Source organism: Nycticebus coucang, chromosome 14 (assembly GCF_027406575.1).
Source record: "Nycticebus coucang isolate mNycCou1 chromosome 14, mNycCou1.pri, whole genome shotgun sequence".
In the NCBI taxonomy this organism is placed as follows: domain Eukaryota; kingdom Metazoa; phylum Chordata; class Mammalia; order Primates; family Lorisidae; genus Nycticebus; species Nycticebus coucang.
Window position 1 is genome coordinate 21,794,130 of NC_069793.1, and position 21,095 is coordinate 21,815,224.

At 40.1% G+C, this 21,095-nt stretch overlaps 1 protein-coding gene across 1 annotated transcript in view; it reads right to left on the reverse strand.

Annotated features, from left to right (window-relative positions):
• Positions 1-7,381: 7,381 nt before the first annotated feature.
• HSD17B12 (hydroxysteroid 17-beta dehydrogenase 12) overlaps positions 7,382-21,095 on the reverse strand; it is a 155,249-nt gene continuing 141,535 nt past the window's right edge. The window contains exons 10-11 of the mRNA XM_053561268.1: positions 9,242-9,391; positions 7,382-8,961 (exon numbers count right to left, since the gene is read on the reverse strand). Of these exons, the coding sequence (XP_053417243.1) occupies positions 8,857-8,961; positions 9,242-9,391 (255 nt within the window). The 3' untranslated portion in view covers positions 7,382-8,856. The remainder of the gene's footprint in view (positions 8,962-9,241; positions 9,392-21,095) is intronic.

Sequence of the window (21,095 nt, forward strand, 5' to 3'; positions counted from 1 at the left end):
CTACCATTTTCCCCCCCAAACAAACCACCAAAACAATCAACAACATCTGAAAACAGATAAAAAACTGGCACAGGTCATTGTGGTATCGCCATTTCTAAAATAAAATGAGAGAAGAAAAAAAATAATGTTTTTCAAAAAGCTAAATTTATTCAATTGAAATGACAATGCTTTATTCTGAGATTATGTTCTTCCTACTTTTGTGGTACTGAAATATATTTTTCTCTTACATAATCATGCTAATAGCAGATGGTTGTTTTTTATCTGTTTTCTGTTTTATGTCCTTAGGTGGCAAAATTAAAAGCCAAGAACACTTAAATACCCTAATTAGAAAAAAAAAAATTTTTTTTTTTTTTTTTTTGGAGACAAAGCCTTAAGCTGTCGCCCTGGGTAGAGTGCTGTGGCATCACAGCTCACAGCAACCTCTAGCTCCTGGGCTCAAGCGATTCTCCTGCCTCTGCCTCCAGAGTAGCTGGGACTATAGGCGCCCACCACAACACCCAGCTATTTTTTGGTTACAGCCATCATTGTTGTTTGGTGGGCCCAGGCTGGATTTCCACCGGCCAGCTCAGGTGTATGTGGCTGGTGCCTTAGCTGCTTGAGCCACAGGCGTCGAGCCACCCCCCCCCCCAATTTTTTTTTTTTTGTATAAATGTACTGGTTCTTGAAACTCAGAGCCTAGGAACTATCAACTAGGTAAAAGTCAATCTTTTGTGTGTTATAGTATTGAATTCTTTCTTGGCAATTTCCCCATATAAATTATGGCAGATAAATATCTCAGCTACTCAGGAGGCTATAGCTTTATATTAAGCCAGTGTAAATATGGCCTTAATTTTAAGTACCAAAGAAATATATTTTCATTCAACACCATGGCTGTATCATGTTTTGTTAAAACTAATTATAACAGGGGCAGAGGCAAGATGGCTGACTGGAACCAGCTTTCCATAGAGGTTCTCATCCAGAAGGAGAGTTAAAGGACAGAAGTTTAGCAAGGAAGCCGATGGTTTGGAGCTGAGCCAAGACAGAAGGTTGAACAACACACATCAATCCTGCTGAGGTGAGCTGCAACCCCAAGGATACAAACAAAAGGTACAAAACCCACTGCCAAGTGGACGGGAGTGTCCTACCCCATAAGAACGGCTCGCAATATACCTTCTACAAATAAATGAGCAGAGTTCAAATATCCTCCCATTTTATTCCATGGGAGAGACCTGCTAAAAAACGGACCTCCTTCCCCTACTAGGGTGTCATGGCACTCTCCTGCCAGGCATAAAATTGTATAAAACTGTATACATTCTCTACCTGCAATTCTGAACTCGCAGCATGCCCCTCCACTCTTACCCTGACGTCTGGAAGTCTGTCACCCATAGAGTACAGATTCTTGGGCATTTTCTTGAGAGGTGTGGACAGGGGATGGGCTGTTGCTGGTCTGTGCTGATTCTGCTGCATGGGAGTAAGGAGAAGACGGTCAACTGAGAGGGAACTATACAGGAGTGTGGTACGCCTAGAAACAGAGCAGCAGTCGCAGCGGCGGGAACAATAGGGCTCACACCCATGGGGATATTCTGGACAGACACTCCCTGTCTCTCTGGGCAACAAGAGGAAACCGGGCATCTTCTCCAGTGGCAGCCACTGGTGGAACAGATCTGGGACAGAAATGTAGGCCCGGTGAGTAAAGCATATGCCTGAGGTGGTACCAGCCTGGGCAAAGGGGGGGACTAGAATATGTGTGTGCAGAGACAGCAGACTCCCAGGGCAGAGCTGACCCAGAGGATGGTTTTACTGAGCCTAAGATGCACCCAGGTCTCAGAGGATCTGCCTGCTGAAACAAAGGCGGGCAGGCAGAGGCTGGAACTGACAGCTGAGTGTGAGCTCTAACTGCACCCACCCCAACACAGACTGCAGCTGAGACGGGGCAGCAGCAAAGACCAGGGCTGAGTCACAGTTTCTGTGAACTGAAACAGCATCTGATCTGCAAGGGAATATAGGCGAGACAGAAACTAATTCTGCAAAGTTGTTCTGTTCTGTCAGTAACATCAATCAGGGTCGGGGCTGGAACTGAGTGAACCGCCCCAGCCTCCATTAAGCACCCGAGGTTGTCAGGCCTCACCTCCCCCTGCCGGATAGTGGCAGAGAGCAGCGGCCTGGCTGAGGAGACACAGATCTCCCTGTGACTCAGGCAGTTGCAGCCCCCTGGAGTATCTGCTCATTGGAGGGAACTGGGTCACAGCCCTGTGGGGTTACCAATGACTGGATGTGACAGAGGTGCCAGGTGGGGAAGGAGGCATCAACCTTCCAGACTAATTTATCTGCTGGGTGGGTCCTTCTGACATCACGGAGCACCAGAGCGAGTCATACTTGAGCTGCCAGCAGACCCCTGCTATCTAGTTGCTGGAGAACTTTTGAATTCTCCCACCTGAGACCAGTGCTGACTGGGACAATTGATTTGGACCTCTTAAACGGGGCCAATCACCTGAGGACTATCCAAAGTGGTACCCTGGGTGTGTGGTTGTGGGAAGGTTTGATGTTGCTTTTCCAATTGATGCCTGTGGGGGTGGCGTGGGGTAACTTAATTGCTGGTATTTCTCCACAGCTCAGACTTCAACTCAAAGTAACTGATTCACTAAGGTAGGACAGAGACCAGCTGAAAACAAGACAGAGCCACTTAGCCCCACCACACCAAGCAGGACCCTAGTTTCTCAGGCCAGAGTACTATACAGGTCCTTGGCAAAGCTCTAGGGGAAAAGGTACAGATACCAGTCCCAGCTATTGGGCAAAGGGCTGGTTTATCCCTACTCCTGGAGCCCCCAACCCAACATCTCCTTATCTGTTCATCTAGTCAAACAGTGTAAAATAATCATGGGGCGGAATCAACAGAAAAACTCTGGTAACATCAATCACCAGAGTAGATCAACTCCCCCAAGGAAGGATATGGCAGACACAACTGAATATCCCATTTATAAACAGATGGCTGAGAAGTCAGAAATCAAATTCAGAATTTGGATTGCAAATAAGATTAATAGAATAGAGGTAAAGTTGGAATTGGAAATTCAAGGGGTATTTCAAAAGTTGTCAAGAATTCAATGAATTCAAAAACAAAATCACCAAAGGTTTTGACACATTGAGACAAGAATCTGTAGTCCTCAAAGAGCTGAGAAATACAGTAGAATCCCTCAGTAACAGAATGGAGCAAGCAGAAGAAAGGATTTCTGACAATGAAGACAAAGCTTTAAAACTCTCCCAAACTCTCAAAGAGGAAGAAAAATGGAGAGCGAAAATGGGTCATTCTCTCAGAGAGCTCTGGGATAATTCAAAGAAAAGTAATATTTGCCTTATAGGGATCCCTGAAGGCGATGCAGTTGCTTTGCAAGGCACAGAGGCTCTTCTTCATGAGATTATGAAAGAAAACTTTCCAGACATGCCAAGAGATTCTGAAATTCAGATAGCAGACAGTTTCAACCCAGGATCCTGTATCCAGCTAAACTGAGTTTCATTTATGATGGAGAAATTAAATACTTCAATGACATTCACATGTTGAAGAAATTTGCCACAACTACACCAGCTCTCCAAGATATTCTCAGACCTATCCTCCATAATGACCAGCACAATCCTCCACCACAAACGTAAATTCACAGGGGTGGCACCGGTGGCTCAACAGAGTAGGCGCCAGCCCCATACGCTGGAGGTAGAGGGTTCAAACCCAGCCCTGGCCCCAAAAAACAAAACAAACAAACAAAAAAAAGTAAACTCACACAGAAACTTTTGATCAAATTCCAACTTCCACAGTGGTGAAAGGATTAAAAATGCCCACGGGACTTTTGAAAAACTTGATACCCAAAATTCTACCAGGCTTATCAATATTCTCAATTAATGTGAATGGCTTAAATTGTGCTCTAAAGAGGCACAGGTTGACTGACTGGATACAAAAACTCAGGCCAGATATCTGCTGCATACAAGCAGCTCTTCTTACCTTAAAAGATAAATATAGACTCAGTGTGAAGAGATGGTCATCTAATTTCCAGGCAAATGGAAAGCAGAAAAAAGCAGGTGTTGCAATTTTATTCGCAGATACAATAGGCTTTAAACCAACAAAAGTAAAGAAGGATAAGGATGGTCACTTTATATTTGTTAAGGGTAATACTGATTATGATGAGATTTCAATTATTAATACTTATGCACCCAACCAGAATGTGCTTCAATTTATAAGAGAGACTCTAACAGACATGAGCAACTTGATTTCCTCCAGCTCCATAATAGTGGAGATTGTAACACTCCTTTGGCAGTGTTGGATAGATCCTGCAATAAGAAGCTAAGCAAAGAAATTTTAGATTTAAACTTAACCATCCAACATTTGGATTTAAAAGACCTCTACAGAACATTTCATCCTAACAAAACTGAATATACATTCTTCTCATCAGTCCATGGAACATACTCTGAAATTGTTCACATCTTAGGTCACAAGTCTAACCTCAGCAAATTTAAAAGAATACAAATTCTTCCTTGCATCTTCTTGGACCATCATGGAATAAAAGTTGAACTCCATAACAACAACAATACTCATACAAAAAAATGGAAGCTAAATAACCTTATGCTGAATGGTAGCTGGGTCATAGACGAGATTAAGAAGGAAATTACCAAACTTTTGGAACAAAATAATAATTCAGACACCCATTATCAGAACCTCTTGGATACTGCAAAGGCAGTCCTAAGGGGTAAATTTATAGCACTGCAAGCCATCCTCAAGAGAACGGAAAGAGAGGAAGTTGACAACTTAATGGGACATCTCAAGCAAATGGAAAAGGAAGAACATTCTAATCCCAAACCCAGCAGAAGACAAAAAAAAAATGACCAAAATTTAGAGCAGAATTAAATGAAATTGAAAACAAAAGAATTATACAACAGATCAATAAATCAAAAAGTTGGTTTTTTGAAAAGGTCAATAAAATAGATAAACCTTTGGCTAACCTAACCAGGAAAAATCTAATCTCTAATCTCATCAATCAGAAACAACAAAGACGAAATAACAACAGACTCCTCAGAAATCAAAAAAATCCTTAATGAATATTACAAGACACTTTATTCTCAGAAATATGAAAATCTGAAGGAAATTGACCAATACTTGGAAGCACGTCACCTTCCAAGACTTAGCCAGAATCAAGTGGAAATGTTGAACAGGTCCATATCAAGTTCGGAAATAGCATCAACCATACAAAACCTCCCTAAAAAGAAAAGCCCGGGACCAGATGGTTTCACATCTGAATTCTACCAAACCTTTAAAGAGGATTTTGTACCTATATTACTCAACCTGTTCCAAAATGTAGAAAAAGAAGGAATACTACCCAACACACTCTATGAAGCAAACATCACCCTGATCCCCAAACCAGGGAAAGACCCAGCAAGAAAAGAAAATTATAGACCAATATCACTAATGAATATTGATGCAAAAATATTCAACAAGATCCTAACAAACAGAATCCAGCAACACATCAAACAAATTATACACCATGACCAAGTGGGTTTTAACCCAGGGTCTCAAGGCTGGTTCAATATACATAAATCTATAAATATAATTCAGCACATAAACAAATTAAAAAACAAAGATCATATGATTCTCTCAATTGATGCAGAAAAAGCTTTTGATAATATCCAGCATCCCTTCATGATCAGAACAGTTAAGAAAATTGGTATTAGAAGGGACATTTCTAAAAATGATAGAGGCTATCTACCACAAACCCACAGCCAATATCATATTGAATGGAGTTAAATTGAAATCATTTCCACTCAGATCAGGAACCAGGCAAGGTTGCCCATTGTCTCCATTGTTCTTTAACATTGTCATGGAAGTTTTAGCCATCGCAATTGGGGAAGAAAAGGCAATCAAGGGTATCCATATAAGGTCAAAAGAGATCAAACTTTTACTCTTCGCAGATGATATGATTGTATATCTAGAAAACACCAGGGATTCTACTACAAAATTCTTAGAAGTGATCACGGAATACAGCAGCATCTCAGGTTACAAAACCAACACTCATAAATCAGTAGCCTTTATATATACCAACAATAGTCAAGCTGAAAAAAGTCAAGGACTCTATTCCGTTCACAGTAGTGCCAAAGAAGATGAAATATTTGGAAGTTTACCTAACAAAGGATGTGAAAAATCTCTATAAAGACAACTATGAAACTCTAAGACAAGAAATAGCTGAAGATGCTAACAAATGGAAAAACATACCATGCTCATGGCTGGGAAGAATCAACATCGTTAAAACGTCCATACTACCCAAAGCAATATACAATTTTAATGCAATCCCTATTAAAGCTCCACTGTCATACTTTAAAGATCTCGAAAAAATACTTCATTTTATATGGAATCAGAAAAAACCTCGAATAGCCAAGACCTTACTCAGAAATAAAAAAAAAAGCAGGAGGAATCACACTACCAGACCTCAGACTGTACTATAAATCAATAGTGATCAAAACTGGCACAAAAACGGAGAGGTAGATGTATGGAACAGAATAGAGAACCAGGAGATGAACCCAGCTACTTAAGCCGTTATTTGATCTTTGACAAGCCAATTAAAAGCATTCAATGGGGAAAACATTCCCTAGTTAACAAATGGTGCTGGGTGAACTGGCTGGCAACCTGTAGAAGACTGAAACTGGACCCACACCTTTCACCATTAACTAAGATAGACTCTAATTGGATTAAAGATTTAAACTTAGGACATGAAACTATACAAACACTAGAAGAAAGTGCAGGGAAAACTCTTGAAGAAATTGGTCTGGGCAAATATTTTATGAGGAGGATCCCCCCGGGCAATTGAAGCAGCATCAAAAATACACTGCTGAGACCTGATCAAACTGAAAAGCTTCTGTACTTCCAAGAACACAGTAAGTAAAGGAAGCAGACGGCCCTCAGAATGGGAGAAAATATTTGCAGACTATGTCTCTGACAAAGGTTTAATAACCAGAATCCACAGAGAACTCAAACATATTAGCAAGAAAAGAACAAGTGATCCCATCTCAGGGTGGGCAAGGGACTGGAAGAGAAATTTCTCTGAAGAAGACAGGCTCACGGCCTACAGACATATGAAAAAATGCTCATCATCCTTAATCAGAGTAATGCAAATCAAACTACTTTGAGATATCATCTAACTCCAGTAAGATTAGCCCACATCACAAAATCCCAAAACCAGAGATGTTGGTGTAGATGTGGAGAAAAGGGAACACTTCTACACTGCTGCTGGTGGGAAGGCAAACTAATACGTTCCTTTTGGAAAGATGTTTGGAGAACACTTAGAGAACTAAAAATAGACTGCCATTCGATCCTATAATTCCTCTGCTATAGGTATATACCCAGAAGACCAAAAAATCACATTATAACAAAGATATTTGTACCAAAATGTTTATTGCATCCCAACTCATAATTGCTAAGTCATGGAAGATACCCAAGTGCCCCTCGACCCACGAATGGATTAATAAATCATGGTATATGTACACCATGGAATATTATGCAGCCTTAAAGAAAGATGGAGACTATACCTCTTTCATGTTTACATGGATGGAGCTGGAACGTATTCTTCTTAGCAAAGTATCTCAAGAATGGAAGAAAAAGTATCCAATGTACTCAGACCTACTATGAAACTAAATTATAGCTTTCATGTGAAGGCCATAACCCAATTATAGCCCAAGAATATGGGAAAAGGAGAAAGGGAGGGGAGGGGGGAAGATGGTTGGAGGGAGGGTAATTATTGGGACCACAGCTATGGTGCATCTTACAAGGGTACATGTGAAATTTACTAAATGTAGAATATAAATGTCTTAACACAATAACTAAGAAAATGCGATGAAGACTATGTTAACAAGTTAGATGAAAATATTTCAAATTGTATATAAAACCAGCACATTGTACCCCATGATTGCATTAATGTACACAGCTATGATTTAATTAAGAAAAAAACTAATTATAACAGTGCCTAATGGGTACCAATTTAAATAGCATCTCATTTCAATGATATCATTACTTTTATAGGAATAGCCTGTGGTACATTTGTGAGCAATATTGGTTCAGTGAAGAAACAAAGAAGACTAGAGGTCTAAGCAGGCTACTCTCCTGGGTCAGAGTTTCAGTGACATCAGAGATGGCTGCCAGTCTCCATGTACACTGTGGTTCGTTTACCTTTATATATCATGCCGCATAGCTTTTGGTATTTACATATATTTAAAGTGAGAAGAAAAATGCATTACAGGAAAGCATAGTAGGGCTTCATGTATCAGAAATAAGTCTATATTTCACAATTATTTTTATGTCATTAGCTACTTTGAGAAAGAAAAGTTCCATATAAATGTATAAATTGGAGTATACTTTTATAAAACTTTATAGAGCTATTTGTGAATTGCAGTGTGCCATAAGCAAATCAATCTCCATTCCTTCAAAGTATTAAAAACAAAAAAAGGATATCTAGACATTGCTTTTTATAATCAGTTTCAGAGAAAATACAATGATCATTGGCATTATGGACCAGGTAAAACTGTTGAGTTTTATTTTGGACTCTCTTATTCCATGATTTACTATAATCATGTTTCTTCCTATTAAGTTTTTTTGGTAGTATTAATTCTATATTCATTTGATATAAGCATTTATGTTAAACGTCAAAATTACTCCTAGTAGTAGCCAGAATAAATGTCAGAAACTCCTAAAAACAACTTCTGTTTTCCTCCCAATTAAGACAATATTTAGGCATGTTAGTTTTAGAACTACTAAAATGACAAGTATAGACTTTAAAGACCGCTGGAGTGCCATGCAGTGAATAGGCACAGGCTAGAGCATCTGACCCAGTTACTCAGTATGGTTATCAGTGCTTAGTTCTTCTTGGTTTTCTTCAGATAGAGAGCCCGTGTGGACTTGTTGAAACTTATAGTTATCTTGTAATAAATCCAAGGAGGCAGGATTGAGAATACCAAGCCCTAGAGGGGAAGAAAGGGAGAGATGTAATTATAGCTTATAATTTGGGCTAAATTGAAGGATGACTTAATGTTTTAATGGTACCGTTGCTTTATTTATGGATAGTTTTTTTTATGGGTAGATCTTAAAGTTTGGGTGTACAGTTTAAAATAAAGCATTGATGTCTTGTTAGTATGTCCAGATAATGTATATATGCTGACAAATCACATACTATGTTGTGATTCAGTGGGAAAGAAAACTCCAAACCAAAAGTACTGATTTGGGACTTAAAAATCTACATACCATAAGAGAATGGATTGGGTATCCATTGGTCCGGGATTGCAATCCTACTGTTTTAATTGCAGACTTCACAAATGTCTCCGAAGAGGGTTTATCCAAAGTTGGCTTTCTGATTTTAGCCAATTTTGTGGCTACGAAGAATGGCAGGACGCTCTAGAAAGGTAACAGCCCCCCAAAGAAAACATGCCACTGATTAGGAAGGCCACTAACTCAGAACTCACACGTGTGTGACTGCTCTTAGTGGTATAAACATTCACAGGAAATCTAAAATTTGTATCTTTAGAGCAAGAGAAGCATCTCTCTAAACCCGGCTTGACAGAACACATGACAGCATCACACAAATTGTAACCAATCAATCAATCAATAAATCAGAATTTGAGAATGGGAAAAGTACTAAAAATAAGTAGAAATAGGCTTGGTGGGGCGGCATCTGTGGCTCAAAGGAATAGGGCGTCGGTCCCATATACCGGAGGTGGTGGGTTCAAACCCGGCCCTGGGCAAAAACTGGAAAAAAAGATAAATAAAGAAAGAAATAGGCTTGGTGTGGTGACTCAGGTCTGTAATCCTAGCACTGAGGCAGGGGTTTTTCTTGAGCTCAGGAGTACAAGAGACCAGCCTGAGCGAGAATGAGACCCCATCTCCACAAAATATAGAAAAAGATTCACCAGCCATGTTGGTATAACCCTGTAGCCCAGCTACTTGAGAGGCTGAAGCAGGAGGACTGCCCGAGCCCTGGAGCCTGAGGGTACAGTGAGCTATGATGACGCCACTGCCCTCCCTCCCCAACGACAGAGGGAACGCTGTCTCTCACACATACAGCAGAAATACACCTTTTGAACCTTGAAAAAATGCATTAAATAGAAATCTAGAGAACATTTCAAGCTAGGATACCCTTTCTATCCTGACTAAGCTGAACAATGATATAGAAACACCAAGGAGGAGATGCTACTAATTTTCTCCACAGTTTATACTTCATAAAGCTTGTTCTATCATCTTGTCTTTCTAAAACAGACATTTGCTCAGCCTTGGGCTACTCTTTTTCTTCCCTAGTTACTTACCATTCTTGCTCCTTCCTCGTTTTAGAAACGTTGCTATCGATAAGATAGAACCACCTCCCTTTTTTTCTTCTTGAGTAGGAGACAGTATGGAAACAGGTTGGGTATCACTGTTTGGCTCACTCCTATCATCTCAGCACTTTGGGAGGCTGAAGCAAGATGATGTCCAGGAGTTTGAGACCAGCCTGGACATCATAACAAGAACCAGTTTCTAAGGCCTTGCTATATAAGGAAATACTATTACAACGAATCCTGAGTCATTATATGAGAGGCTTCTTCTGTGGTCTGATATAGCCTGGGCATGGTAGTTCATTGAAGAGTGAATATATTCTGTTTATCGCACATGTGTGAAAGGAAAGAACATAAATTACAATGATAATTCTATTAGAGAAGAGGTTTGGTTCTAATACATGGTCGTCAAAATGAAAAAGTTCACTGCTAGAGGCAGAAAGGAAATTGAGATTTGTTCTACATGATGGATTTCTGTTCTTCTGAGACCTAGAATGAGCAGCAATCTCTTTGGACTATCGTGCATGTGTGGGTTTTGGTAATTTTTTGTTTTGTATTCTTCCCACTCCAACTAAGAGTCAAGGAATACAACCTACCCTCTTGACAGGTGGGTTGAAACTTCAGCTTGCCAGTTAGAACCAAGAACCCAAGAGCCTAAAGCTACTGTCATCCTCTGCCTTTCATGGTTCCCTTCGTCACAGGCTCAAAGCCACACTAAGCAAACGAACTTCACTAAGCAAACGAACTCTAATACCTAGGCCAACTTTAATTAGGAAGCCTCGGATTTCTGAAAATTTGTTTATTGAAATGACCACTAAACATTTATCCCTCGCTTTGGAAGCAAAGTTTGTTTGTTTGTTTTTGTCAAAAAGATCTTTAATTTTAAAACCATCTTGCTACAAGGATATAGTAATGAAAGCACAGACCAAAGATAGATCTCAGCGTATACGAAGTGTGAAATGCAGAGTTCAGTGAGGCTCTCACAATGGGTAGGGAAAAGTTTGTTCATCAAGCAAAGCAGAACAGCAAACAAAGCAAAACAGAGTACACACATGTACTCTGGCCTCAAATAACGAAGAAACGTAAGTAAGTCATCTCTACAACTCGGGTTTAAAAGTCACAAAAAAAGTAAAGATTAAAAAACCATTTCTATATATAGATCACAATCCTCCTAAGTATTATAAAGTTTTGAACTTCTTGAGCTAGAGATGGCATGATCATTATACTTTTCAATTGTGTTATGATTCTTTGTTTCTTTCTTCCATCCTTTTCCTTCTCTTAATCTGTATGTGGTATAAGATGGACTCTTCGATCTTCCAGGATTAAGTTGCACTGTCTGACTGAACCACTTGATGGTGCCATAAGTTAAGTCATCGTTCAGCTAAACCCTGGACAGTCTAGAGAAGCCCCTGGCTCTGGAGGTGGGGAGAAGAGAGGCGTACTCTCAGAATTCCAAATCACTCATGTTTTTCCAGCTAATAGATGTAAATCCTATTCTGGAAAGGGTATTTATTTTCATAATGGTTTAAAATCAAGGCCTGGCAGAGAATGTGAAGGATGCAGAGATGAAATAGCTTTTCAGCTTAGTCTTAAATGAAGTGGAAGAGTTTGCCAGGTAAACAAATAAGGGAACAGCAGGAGCCAAGACAAGGAGACGGAGAACGAACGGCATGATGTTTTCAGGGAACTCCCAAGTAGCTCGGTCTGGTTCAAAAGTCAGAAATGTGTGAAGTGGCGGAAGGATGGAGGCAAAATTATACAGAAAACTAAATCAAATCACTGAATGGTCTCAGTTTCTAGAACACAGTGAAGACAGGGTCTTATTCACCACTATACTATCAGTGCTTAGTACAGTACCTGGACACATTAGGGGTAAAAGGAACATCTCCTGAATGAGGCAGGAAAAGAACACTTCATCATAGACGGCACTAAATTAGCATTGGGGTTCCTTTCCACTACTATGGTCCAGAAAATTAATTACACCAGGAAGTTAATAATATGAAAATTTTAGCCAAAATTTTAGATACTCTGAACCTTAACCCTAACCCTATTTAAACAAATAACAAATGTATACATCTTGCTACTTGCTAAGAATTTAAAAAGGAACATTTTAGTCATTTAGGCACATCCTAGATGTAAAGAAATATTGTAGTCATCTAGGTACAACCTTAAACTGTTAAATAAAACCCAACCAGTGTTAATAAATCCATTTCTCCTGCTTACTCAGGAAAGCTTTATAGAAACAGATAAAGACAGCCATACTTTCATAGGAAGCATTTTGGGCAGAACAAATTTTAAAAGTTTACTCATGTTCAACAAATTGCCTTCACAAATATTGCCAGATCAGAAACAACCTGACCTTGACAGCTGCCGATGTAGGCAAGTGGCCTAGTCCCAGAACCTCTATAAGCTGACCACCCAAGGGACTGTAACAAACTGGCCAATATATGGAGGTGGTCAACATAAGGGACTAGGCCTAATGATACGTACCTGTGGTGCATGCCTAGTCTATGGAAATCAGGTCAACTTAAGGACGTGGTCAATGTAGGGAGGTGGTCAACTATGGAGGTTCTACTGTAATTAATTAGGCCATAAAACAAAGCTGTTGGTGCTTTGTTCTTGTTCAGCCTGTTTAAAAAAGAAAAAAATCACTGGAAACAACTTTGTATCTTTTTTCACACCCACTGGAGCATCTTGCTTATATATCTGGACTTCATAAAACAATTTAGGGGGTCTTGAGTCAGAACAAGAACGCCAGGGAGTAATGGGAAGAAGTGTGCCCAAACCTGTATGGTGGGTTTTTAAGAATCAATGAACCTTAGAATTTCACATAGTAGAGCATCCTTCATGTATAGACATCTGTGTTCTAAACATGCATTCTCAATTTATATATGGGCAGAAAAGCTAAAGAAAAAGACAATCATTTGGGAAAATGTATATCCATAAGACACCAGACCCCATTCTATTTGTTTAGTGTGGGATTCTAGACATGGTGTCTAATCTGAGTGTTAAATTCACCAATGTAGGCAGCACACATTCTTAAGGCAGAGGTTGGGGGTCCTATAAAGTATATTAGAGAAATTTTACTTTCTTAAATCTGAGTATTCATTTACTGTTTCAGGACCTAATATCCTCTCCCAAATCTGAATAATTATACACATATATTCTAGTTTTGGAGTCTGCATTACTTTATTTGCAGACCATGAAATGAGCTTTTCCACAAAAAGGCTCTTCATTATCTAATTGGTAGACACCCTAAGACTGTCTAGAACAGGCGTCCTCAAACTTTTTAAACAGGGGGCCAATTCACTGTCCCTCAGACTGTTGGAGGCCGGACTATAGTTTAAAAAAAAAACGATGAGGGGGGTGGGGCCTTGGTGTGTGTCACACTTTATGGGGGCAAGACATGATTGCAAGAGGGACTTTACCTAACAATTGCAATCAGTGTAACCTGGCTTATTGTACCCTCGATGAATCCCCAACAATAAAAAAAAAAAAAGAAAAGAAAAGCAAACTATGAACAAATTCCTATGCACACTGCACATATCTTATTTTGAAGTAAAAAAACAAAACAGGAACAAATACAATCACACCGCCTCATGTGGCCTGCGGGCCGCAGTTTGAGGACCCCTGGTCTAGGAAATGTTAGAAAAAAAGCAATTGTTCTGGTGGCACAGAGATCCCTGGTTACACAGCAGTGAAAAAAGGCCCTATAAAAATAATAGGCATAAATCTTAGCACCTAAGTCCAAAATGCGGGCTGACCAATGATCCTAGAAATGACCTAACCTCCATATATGTGAAATTTGTATTAATATTCAAGGAACAAAAGGAAAAACAGTGCAATCTTACAAAAAGCATTCATTCAACAACAGATTATTTCCTAAGCACCAGCTAGAACGTTTTAGGCCCTGGGAATACAGCTGTGAATAAAAACAGAGTCCCTAATCTCACAGAGAGTTTAGTAGGGGCACATGGACCACAAACAAATAATAAAAAAGGCATGCAATATTGGCAGGTGATGATAAAAAGAAAGAAGAAAAATAAATCTGGGTAAAGGACAGAGGTGACAGAGGTTACTTCTACAGTTGAGTTGATCAAAAAAAAGCCCCCTCTGATGTGTGACATATAAGCAAAGAAGGAGGGAGCTAGCCAAAAGGATATCTGGGTTGGGAGAAGAGCCTTTTGGACAGAAGGAATAGCAGGTGCAAAGGCCCTGAGGTGAAAGTGTGCTCAGGGTGTTTCTGTAACTACAGGGGGGCCACAGAAGTAGCTGGGTAGGGAGGGAGCAAGGTAACGTGCAAGTTTGAAATCGGCACATCATGGCCATAAGAACTCAAGGCTTCACTCTGTAAGGGGTAAGAAGCCATGGGAGAATTTTAAGAAGAGGGGTGAAATAACTAGATTTCATTTCAAAGAGAAATGAATATTTCTCTTGGGTTTAAAGAGATAATTTTGGCTGCTTTAAGTAGACTGGAAAGGTTATAAGCCAGGATGGGACTATGGACACCAGCAAAGGAGATGCTGCAAAATGTCTAGGACAAGCTAGAATGGTGGCTCAGACCATAGTGGCTGCCGTGGAGGTCATAAGAGGTCAGATAGTGGATGTACTTCAAGTATTAACTAAAGTCAGTTCGTTAATCCTGAAGGATTAAATCTGGGATGTGAGAAAACAGGTAGGCTAATAGGGAAAAGGGCAACCAGGACTCAAATTCCAGCCTGACCACTTACTAGCTGTGTGATCTTGAGTAAGGTGCTCAATGACTGAGCCTTAGTGTCTTCCTCTGCAACAGGGGGATACAGCATCTTCCTCATCACACTATTATGAGAATTAAATAGAATACAGAATACAGTCAGTTAAAAGTATGGAGTTTGAACTCTAGGATGTCTTAGCTATCATTTTGTAAGTTTTCTAGCATTTATATTTTCAGAATGAATTTGGAAAGAAAAACTTGGCTTAATTTTTATATTCTGTAAGAGGTGTAAGAATGGCCATTTTCCATTTCCATTTTCTGACTGTTGAAGTGACCATCTGGACAGGTTAGCCCTGGATATGATTTAATAATTTGGAAGGACCTCTGAAGTTTTTAGGTCTTGCACTGTTGTAAAGGGCCAAGAAAAAAGACATTATCACTAACAAAACCATGGATTCACCAGGTTAGAGGGAGTCTGAGTCCAATTATCCCCAAAAGACTAATTTTACTATTCTTAAGCAACTTCTCAAAGTTGGTACAGTTGACCAAAAAATGAATATTTCCAGTGAGAATCTTTATATTGCTTTAGGATTCTCTATTTAGACTCCATTTGCACTCAAGACATGCTCTGTTACCTCCTTTTATTTCCACTGGCAATTAACAAGAAGAATGGATGGAGACTTATATTTTTACTCCCAGTAGACATTTCTCGATAGTTAGCTTTCTAGCTCTTTGAAGCCCAATAGAGCTATGTGATTACTCTAAGCAATAACACAGACAGAAATACCATCTTTCATTTAAAAAAAAAAAAAAAATCCTTGAATTTTGTTTTCTCCCTTATCACAGTTTTTCCTGTTTTGTAGATTTCACAAATTAACCCAAATCTGTTCTGATTAAAAATGACATTTACTGAATTAACAAAACCACCAACTCTCATCACTAAGGAGAACAAAAACACTGGAAGGTAGTAACTTAAGGGAATGAGGCCTAGAGGATTTCTTCATGATGTTAAGTTCAATTGTAAATGGAGTATTGTAATATTCATTGTGGGGCAGCTGAAACCTACACTGCCCTCTCTAGGTGAGCTCTACTCGCATCCCCACTCTGGTAGAGTCAGGTAAAGTAAACCCTAGGAGATGCTTTCAGTTGACAAATGACCAGAGACCTGGCATGTCCTTTGGTCCAGGCCAAAGGAGAATAACTGCAGGGCACAGAGCCACACCTCCATGAGAAACAAGAGGGCACAGCTCAGAGAGCACAGGCTTGGGAGTTACTCAAACCCAGGTCACAAGCCCCGCTCAGTGCATCCCCTACATTTCCCCACATGCCTGCACATATTAACCTCCTTTAGTTTTATTAGCGGTTATCATTGTAAAAATTCATCTTCTTCTCGTATTTATTTACTTGTTTATTGTCTGCCTCCCTCCTTTTCAATGTAAATTCAACCACAGTAGGGACTCTTTTATGCCACTGTATCCTCAACTGCTAGACTCTTAGGTACCTTCTAGATATTTTTTGACTAAAGAAATGTGAAACATGATATATACCTTTAGTTTCGGACTCACTGTTGGTATAATATTGAAATATCTGTCTTCTCTCTTTGTGTGCTTTGAGGACAGAAACTGTCTTTCTCTTTTATAAAGAGACAGGGTCTCACACTATTGCTCAGGATAGCATGCAATGGTGCAATAAGAGCTCACTGCAGCCACAAACTCCTGGGCTCAAGCAATCCATCTCTCAGCCTTCCCAGAGAGTACCGCTGTGCACTATCAAGCCCAGTTATTAAAACAAAAAAAAATTTTCTTTTGTACAGACAGGTCTTGCTATGTTGCCTAGGCTGGTCTAAAACTCCCAGCCTCCCAAAGCACTAGGATTACAGGCATGAGCCACCATGCCTGGCCTGTCTGTGTGTGTGCTTTAATTAGCCATTTAATTTTATTTTATCTTATTTATTTATTTATTTTGACCCAGAGTCTCACTCTGTTGCCCTGGGCTAGAGTGCTGTGGCAATAGCCTATCTCACAGCAACCTTGAACTCCTAGGTTCGAGCAATCCTTCTGCCTCAGCCTCCTGAGTAGCTGAAACTACAGGCATTCTCCACAATGCCTAGCTACTTCTTCTGTTTTTAGTAGAGATGAGGTACCACTCTTGCTCAGGCTGGTCTCCCGACTCCTGAGCTTAAGGGATCCTCTTACCTCGGCCTCCCGTAGTGCTAGGATTACAGGTATGAGCTGCCCCCTGGCCTGTGTTTTACTTGCTTTTGTTTCCTCACTGGCTAGCTAAGAACCTAGCAAAGAGTAAGCAGCTGTTTAGTAAACTGAACTGATCGTAAGCAAATTACGACCCCTCTGGATCCTTACCCTCCCATTTGTAAAATGGGACTAGGTTAACACAGATCTCAAATGAGATTAACAACCTAGGTGAAAACATGAGGCATACCATAGATATCCAATAAATACAAGTTTCTTCCTCCTCTTCTTCACATTTACACATCATTTCCCAGTTGGCAGCATGTTTATATATGCCCCATCATTTATTCCACTTGCCAGAAAGGAGATTAAGGCTCAAAGTAATAAAGTAACTCTCTGTACTTGATATGATAACTGAATGGTGCCAGCAGAGCTCCAGTCTTGGTTTGCTGACTCCAAGCTCAGTGTCCTTTCTTCACAGCCTCTGTGTACATGGTAACCAGTGGGGTCTGCATAATCCACAGCCTCGAATGGGGAAACTGACCATGTTGTAGCTGCAACTTTTTGCTTTGAAATGACTGACTATCCAGGCAGGGCTTCATGAATTCTTTGGCAATGAAAACCTCTTAAAAAGGCAGGTTTATGAGGAAACACCATTAGAGGCTAAATGTAGGAGAAATTATGATAGGGATCAGGGTGTCTGCATAGTTTGAGTGTTGCCCCACAGACTGCTTATTAGTGGAGAGAAAACAAGAATTAACTGCACCACAGAAAAACCGGGTTACACCTTGACTGGAGAACCAGAATCACCACCACCAGGAAGGGGCAGATGGATCTGAGTGTCTCCTGACGTGATGCCTAGAGAAGGACAAGATGCCGTGTATGTAATATTCTGGCCAGGAAAACAAAACCTGAATCTCACCATGAAGCAGCAGCAGATGAAATCCTACATGAGGAATATGTAATGAAAAAGGGCCAGGGAGGAGAACTATGCTCTTCAAAAATGTCAATGTCATAAAAGACAAAGAAAGGCTGGGGTTATATTCCAGATTAAAGGAAACAGAAAAAAACAGAACAACTAAATATAACATCTAATCCTAAGTTGAATTTGTAACTGGAGGGCCAAAAATTCTATAAAGACTATTATAGGGTCAAAAATCAGGCACAGATCAGACATTAGATAAAAATATTCTATCCGTATTAAATCTGAGTTGGTGACTGTATTGTGGTTATATGCGAGAACATCCTTATTATTCGGAAATACACACTCAAGTATTTAGCGGTGAAGGACCATGATATATGTAACTTATTCCTCAATTTAAGATGAATATGGTAAAATGCTAACAATAAATGAACCTAAAAGGAAAGGCTATTAGAGTGCTCTTTATAGGATTTTTACTCTTGTCACTTTCCACAGATTTGAAATTATTTCTAAATAAAAATGTTTTTTGTTTTAATCAAGAAAGCTTATGAGCGTTCTGTAGAATAAGAGTGCAAGAGGTATAGTTTGAACATTTAGTCTTAGCCACTTCCTACTTGCTCAGTATTAATCATTAAGGAGTACAGGGCAGACAGAAGCAGCCTGGGAGTAGGGCCCACTACCCAGCTGGTCAGATTACTGGGGAGTTTGCTCTTTGAATGACTTAAGCAGAGTTTTCTTTTGACTAGACTTTAATTATAAAGTAATAATGAGAATAAATAGTCCTCATCAACGGAACACACTAGGTTTGTTGGAGAATGTGCTTCTTATCCTCTGTTCAAAATCAATAGACAGAGTCTATCAGGCCCAAAATCACCCCCCGGGACATTTACATCAACTTATTGCTACATTTATTTGCATTTACAGGAAATGCTTATATATTGGCAAATTTGCTTTTTTTTTTTTTTTGAGACAGTCTTAGTATGTTGCCCTCGGCAGAGTGCCGTGGCATCATAGCTCTCAGCAACCTCAAACTCCTGGGCTTAAGAGATTCTTTTGCCTCAGCCTCCCAAGTGGCTGGGACTACAGGTGTCTGCCACAACGCCTGGCTATTTTCTGTTGCAGTTGTCATTGTTGTTTTAGCTAGCCCGGTTGGGGCTCAAACCCTCCAGCCTCGGTGTATGTGGCTGGCACCGTAACCACTACAGGCACCGAGATGGCAAATCTGAACTCTTAAAGAAAATAAAATATATATATTTTTTTGAGGCAGAGTCTCTGTTGCCTTTTGTAGAGTGCCGTAGCGTCATAGCTCACAGCAACCTCTAACCCCTGGGCTCAAGTGATTCTCTTGCCTCAGCCTCCCAAGTAGTGGGACTACAGGCGCCTGGCTATTTTTTGGTTGTAGTTGTCATTGTTGTTTGGCAGGCCCAGGCTGCCAAACCCGCCAGCTTTGGTGTATGTGGCTAGCGCCCTAGCTGCTTGAGCTACAGAAGCTGAGCCCACCCACCTATTTTTAGAGGCAGGGTCTCGCTCTGGCTCAGGCTGGTCTCGAACCTGTGAGCTCAGGCAATCCACCCGCCTCAGCCTCCCAAAGTGCTAGGATTACAAGCATGAGCTACCGCGCCCAGCTTAAAGGACATTTTTAAATACTCTTATAAAAAGTTAAAAATAAAAAAAAGTTGAGGGAAAGATAAGTAGAGAAGAGGAAGGAAAAATATTAATAAGGAAGTAATACAAAACAATCTAAAACTTGAAAAACATACTCTCTTCCTCCCCGAAAAGAATGATCTGATGTACATTTGCATGGAGGTAAACCTAAAGAGATAGCTTTCCTTCCAGAGATTATATAAAAAATTAAATTTGGCTACACAGCATTAGTCTAGAAGCCATTCAGATAGAGAGGGTGAGAATTGAAGACCAGGAGTATATGGGATCAACAGAAGAGGCTCAAAAAGCCTAAACACTGCACAGCATGACTGTGCTCCACCAGAATCTTTGGTGATGCCGTGCAAAATGCAGGTCTCCATTGTGTTCAGAATGACATGTGCCATTAGCAACACAGAGACAAACAAGATAAATGGCCCTGTTCTCAAGAATACGTGGAGGAAGGGGAAGAAGGAATGGCCAGAGAGTAGCAGGCATCAATATAATAAACTCTAATGAGAAAAGGAAAGGCATGATCAAATGTGCCACGGGGCTGAAAGAAAGTTTCCCAGGGCAAGTGAATGGTGGCCTGAGCTTTGAAAGGTGGACAGGAGTCATAAGGCTCAGGTGCAAACAAGGCTGGGAGGAAACACAGTGAGTAGATTTGCAGAGAAGTTGAGGAAAGGGACGTCAGCAGAAGAGCCAGTTGTGGATCTATACAGTACAGAGCAGAGCACATACTGGACACCACAACGTCCACCTGGCCCGAACACAGGGGAAGGGAAGGTGGTGTGTATACAGGGTGGCCATAAAGTTTGTGTGCAACTTAAAATAGTTTAAATAGTAAATTGCTCATGAACTTTGCGTCTACCCATACACACACACACACAGTGGAATTTTATGAGGCTTTAAAAAGGAAGAAAATTCTCACATCCTTCAATATGGAACCTTGAAGACACGTGAAGTACAAGGTCAAATATTGTATGATTCCACTCATTGGGGGTACTAAAAGTAATCGAATTCATAGAAAAATAGAACAGCGGTTGCCAGGGACTAGACGGAGGAGGAAATGGGGAGTTAGTGTTTAATGGGTACAGAGTTTTAGTTTTAGAAGATGAAAAATGTTATGGAGATGGACAGTGGCAATGGGTGCACAATAATGTGAACGCACTTTACATCCCTGAACTATGCTGAAAAGTAACTAAAATGGCAAATTTTAGTTATGTATATTTTAACACAATTAAAAAAAGAGATATTGATGGTCTGTGTGTCTTGAAATAAAAGCATAAGAACTTAAAATAATGATGCCTCAGTTATTTATACTATATTTAGTTCTACTTTAGGTATC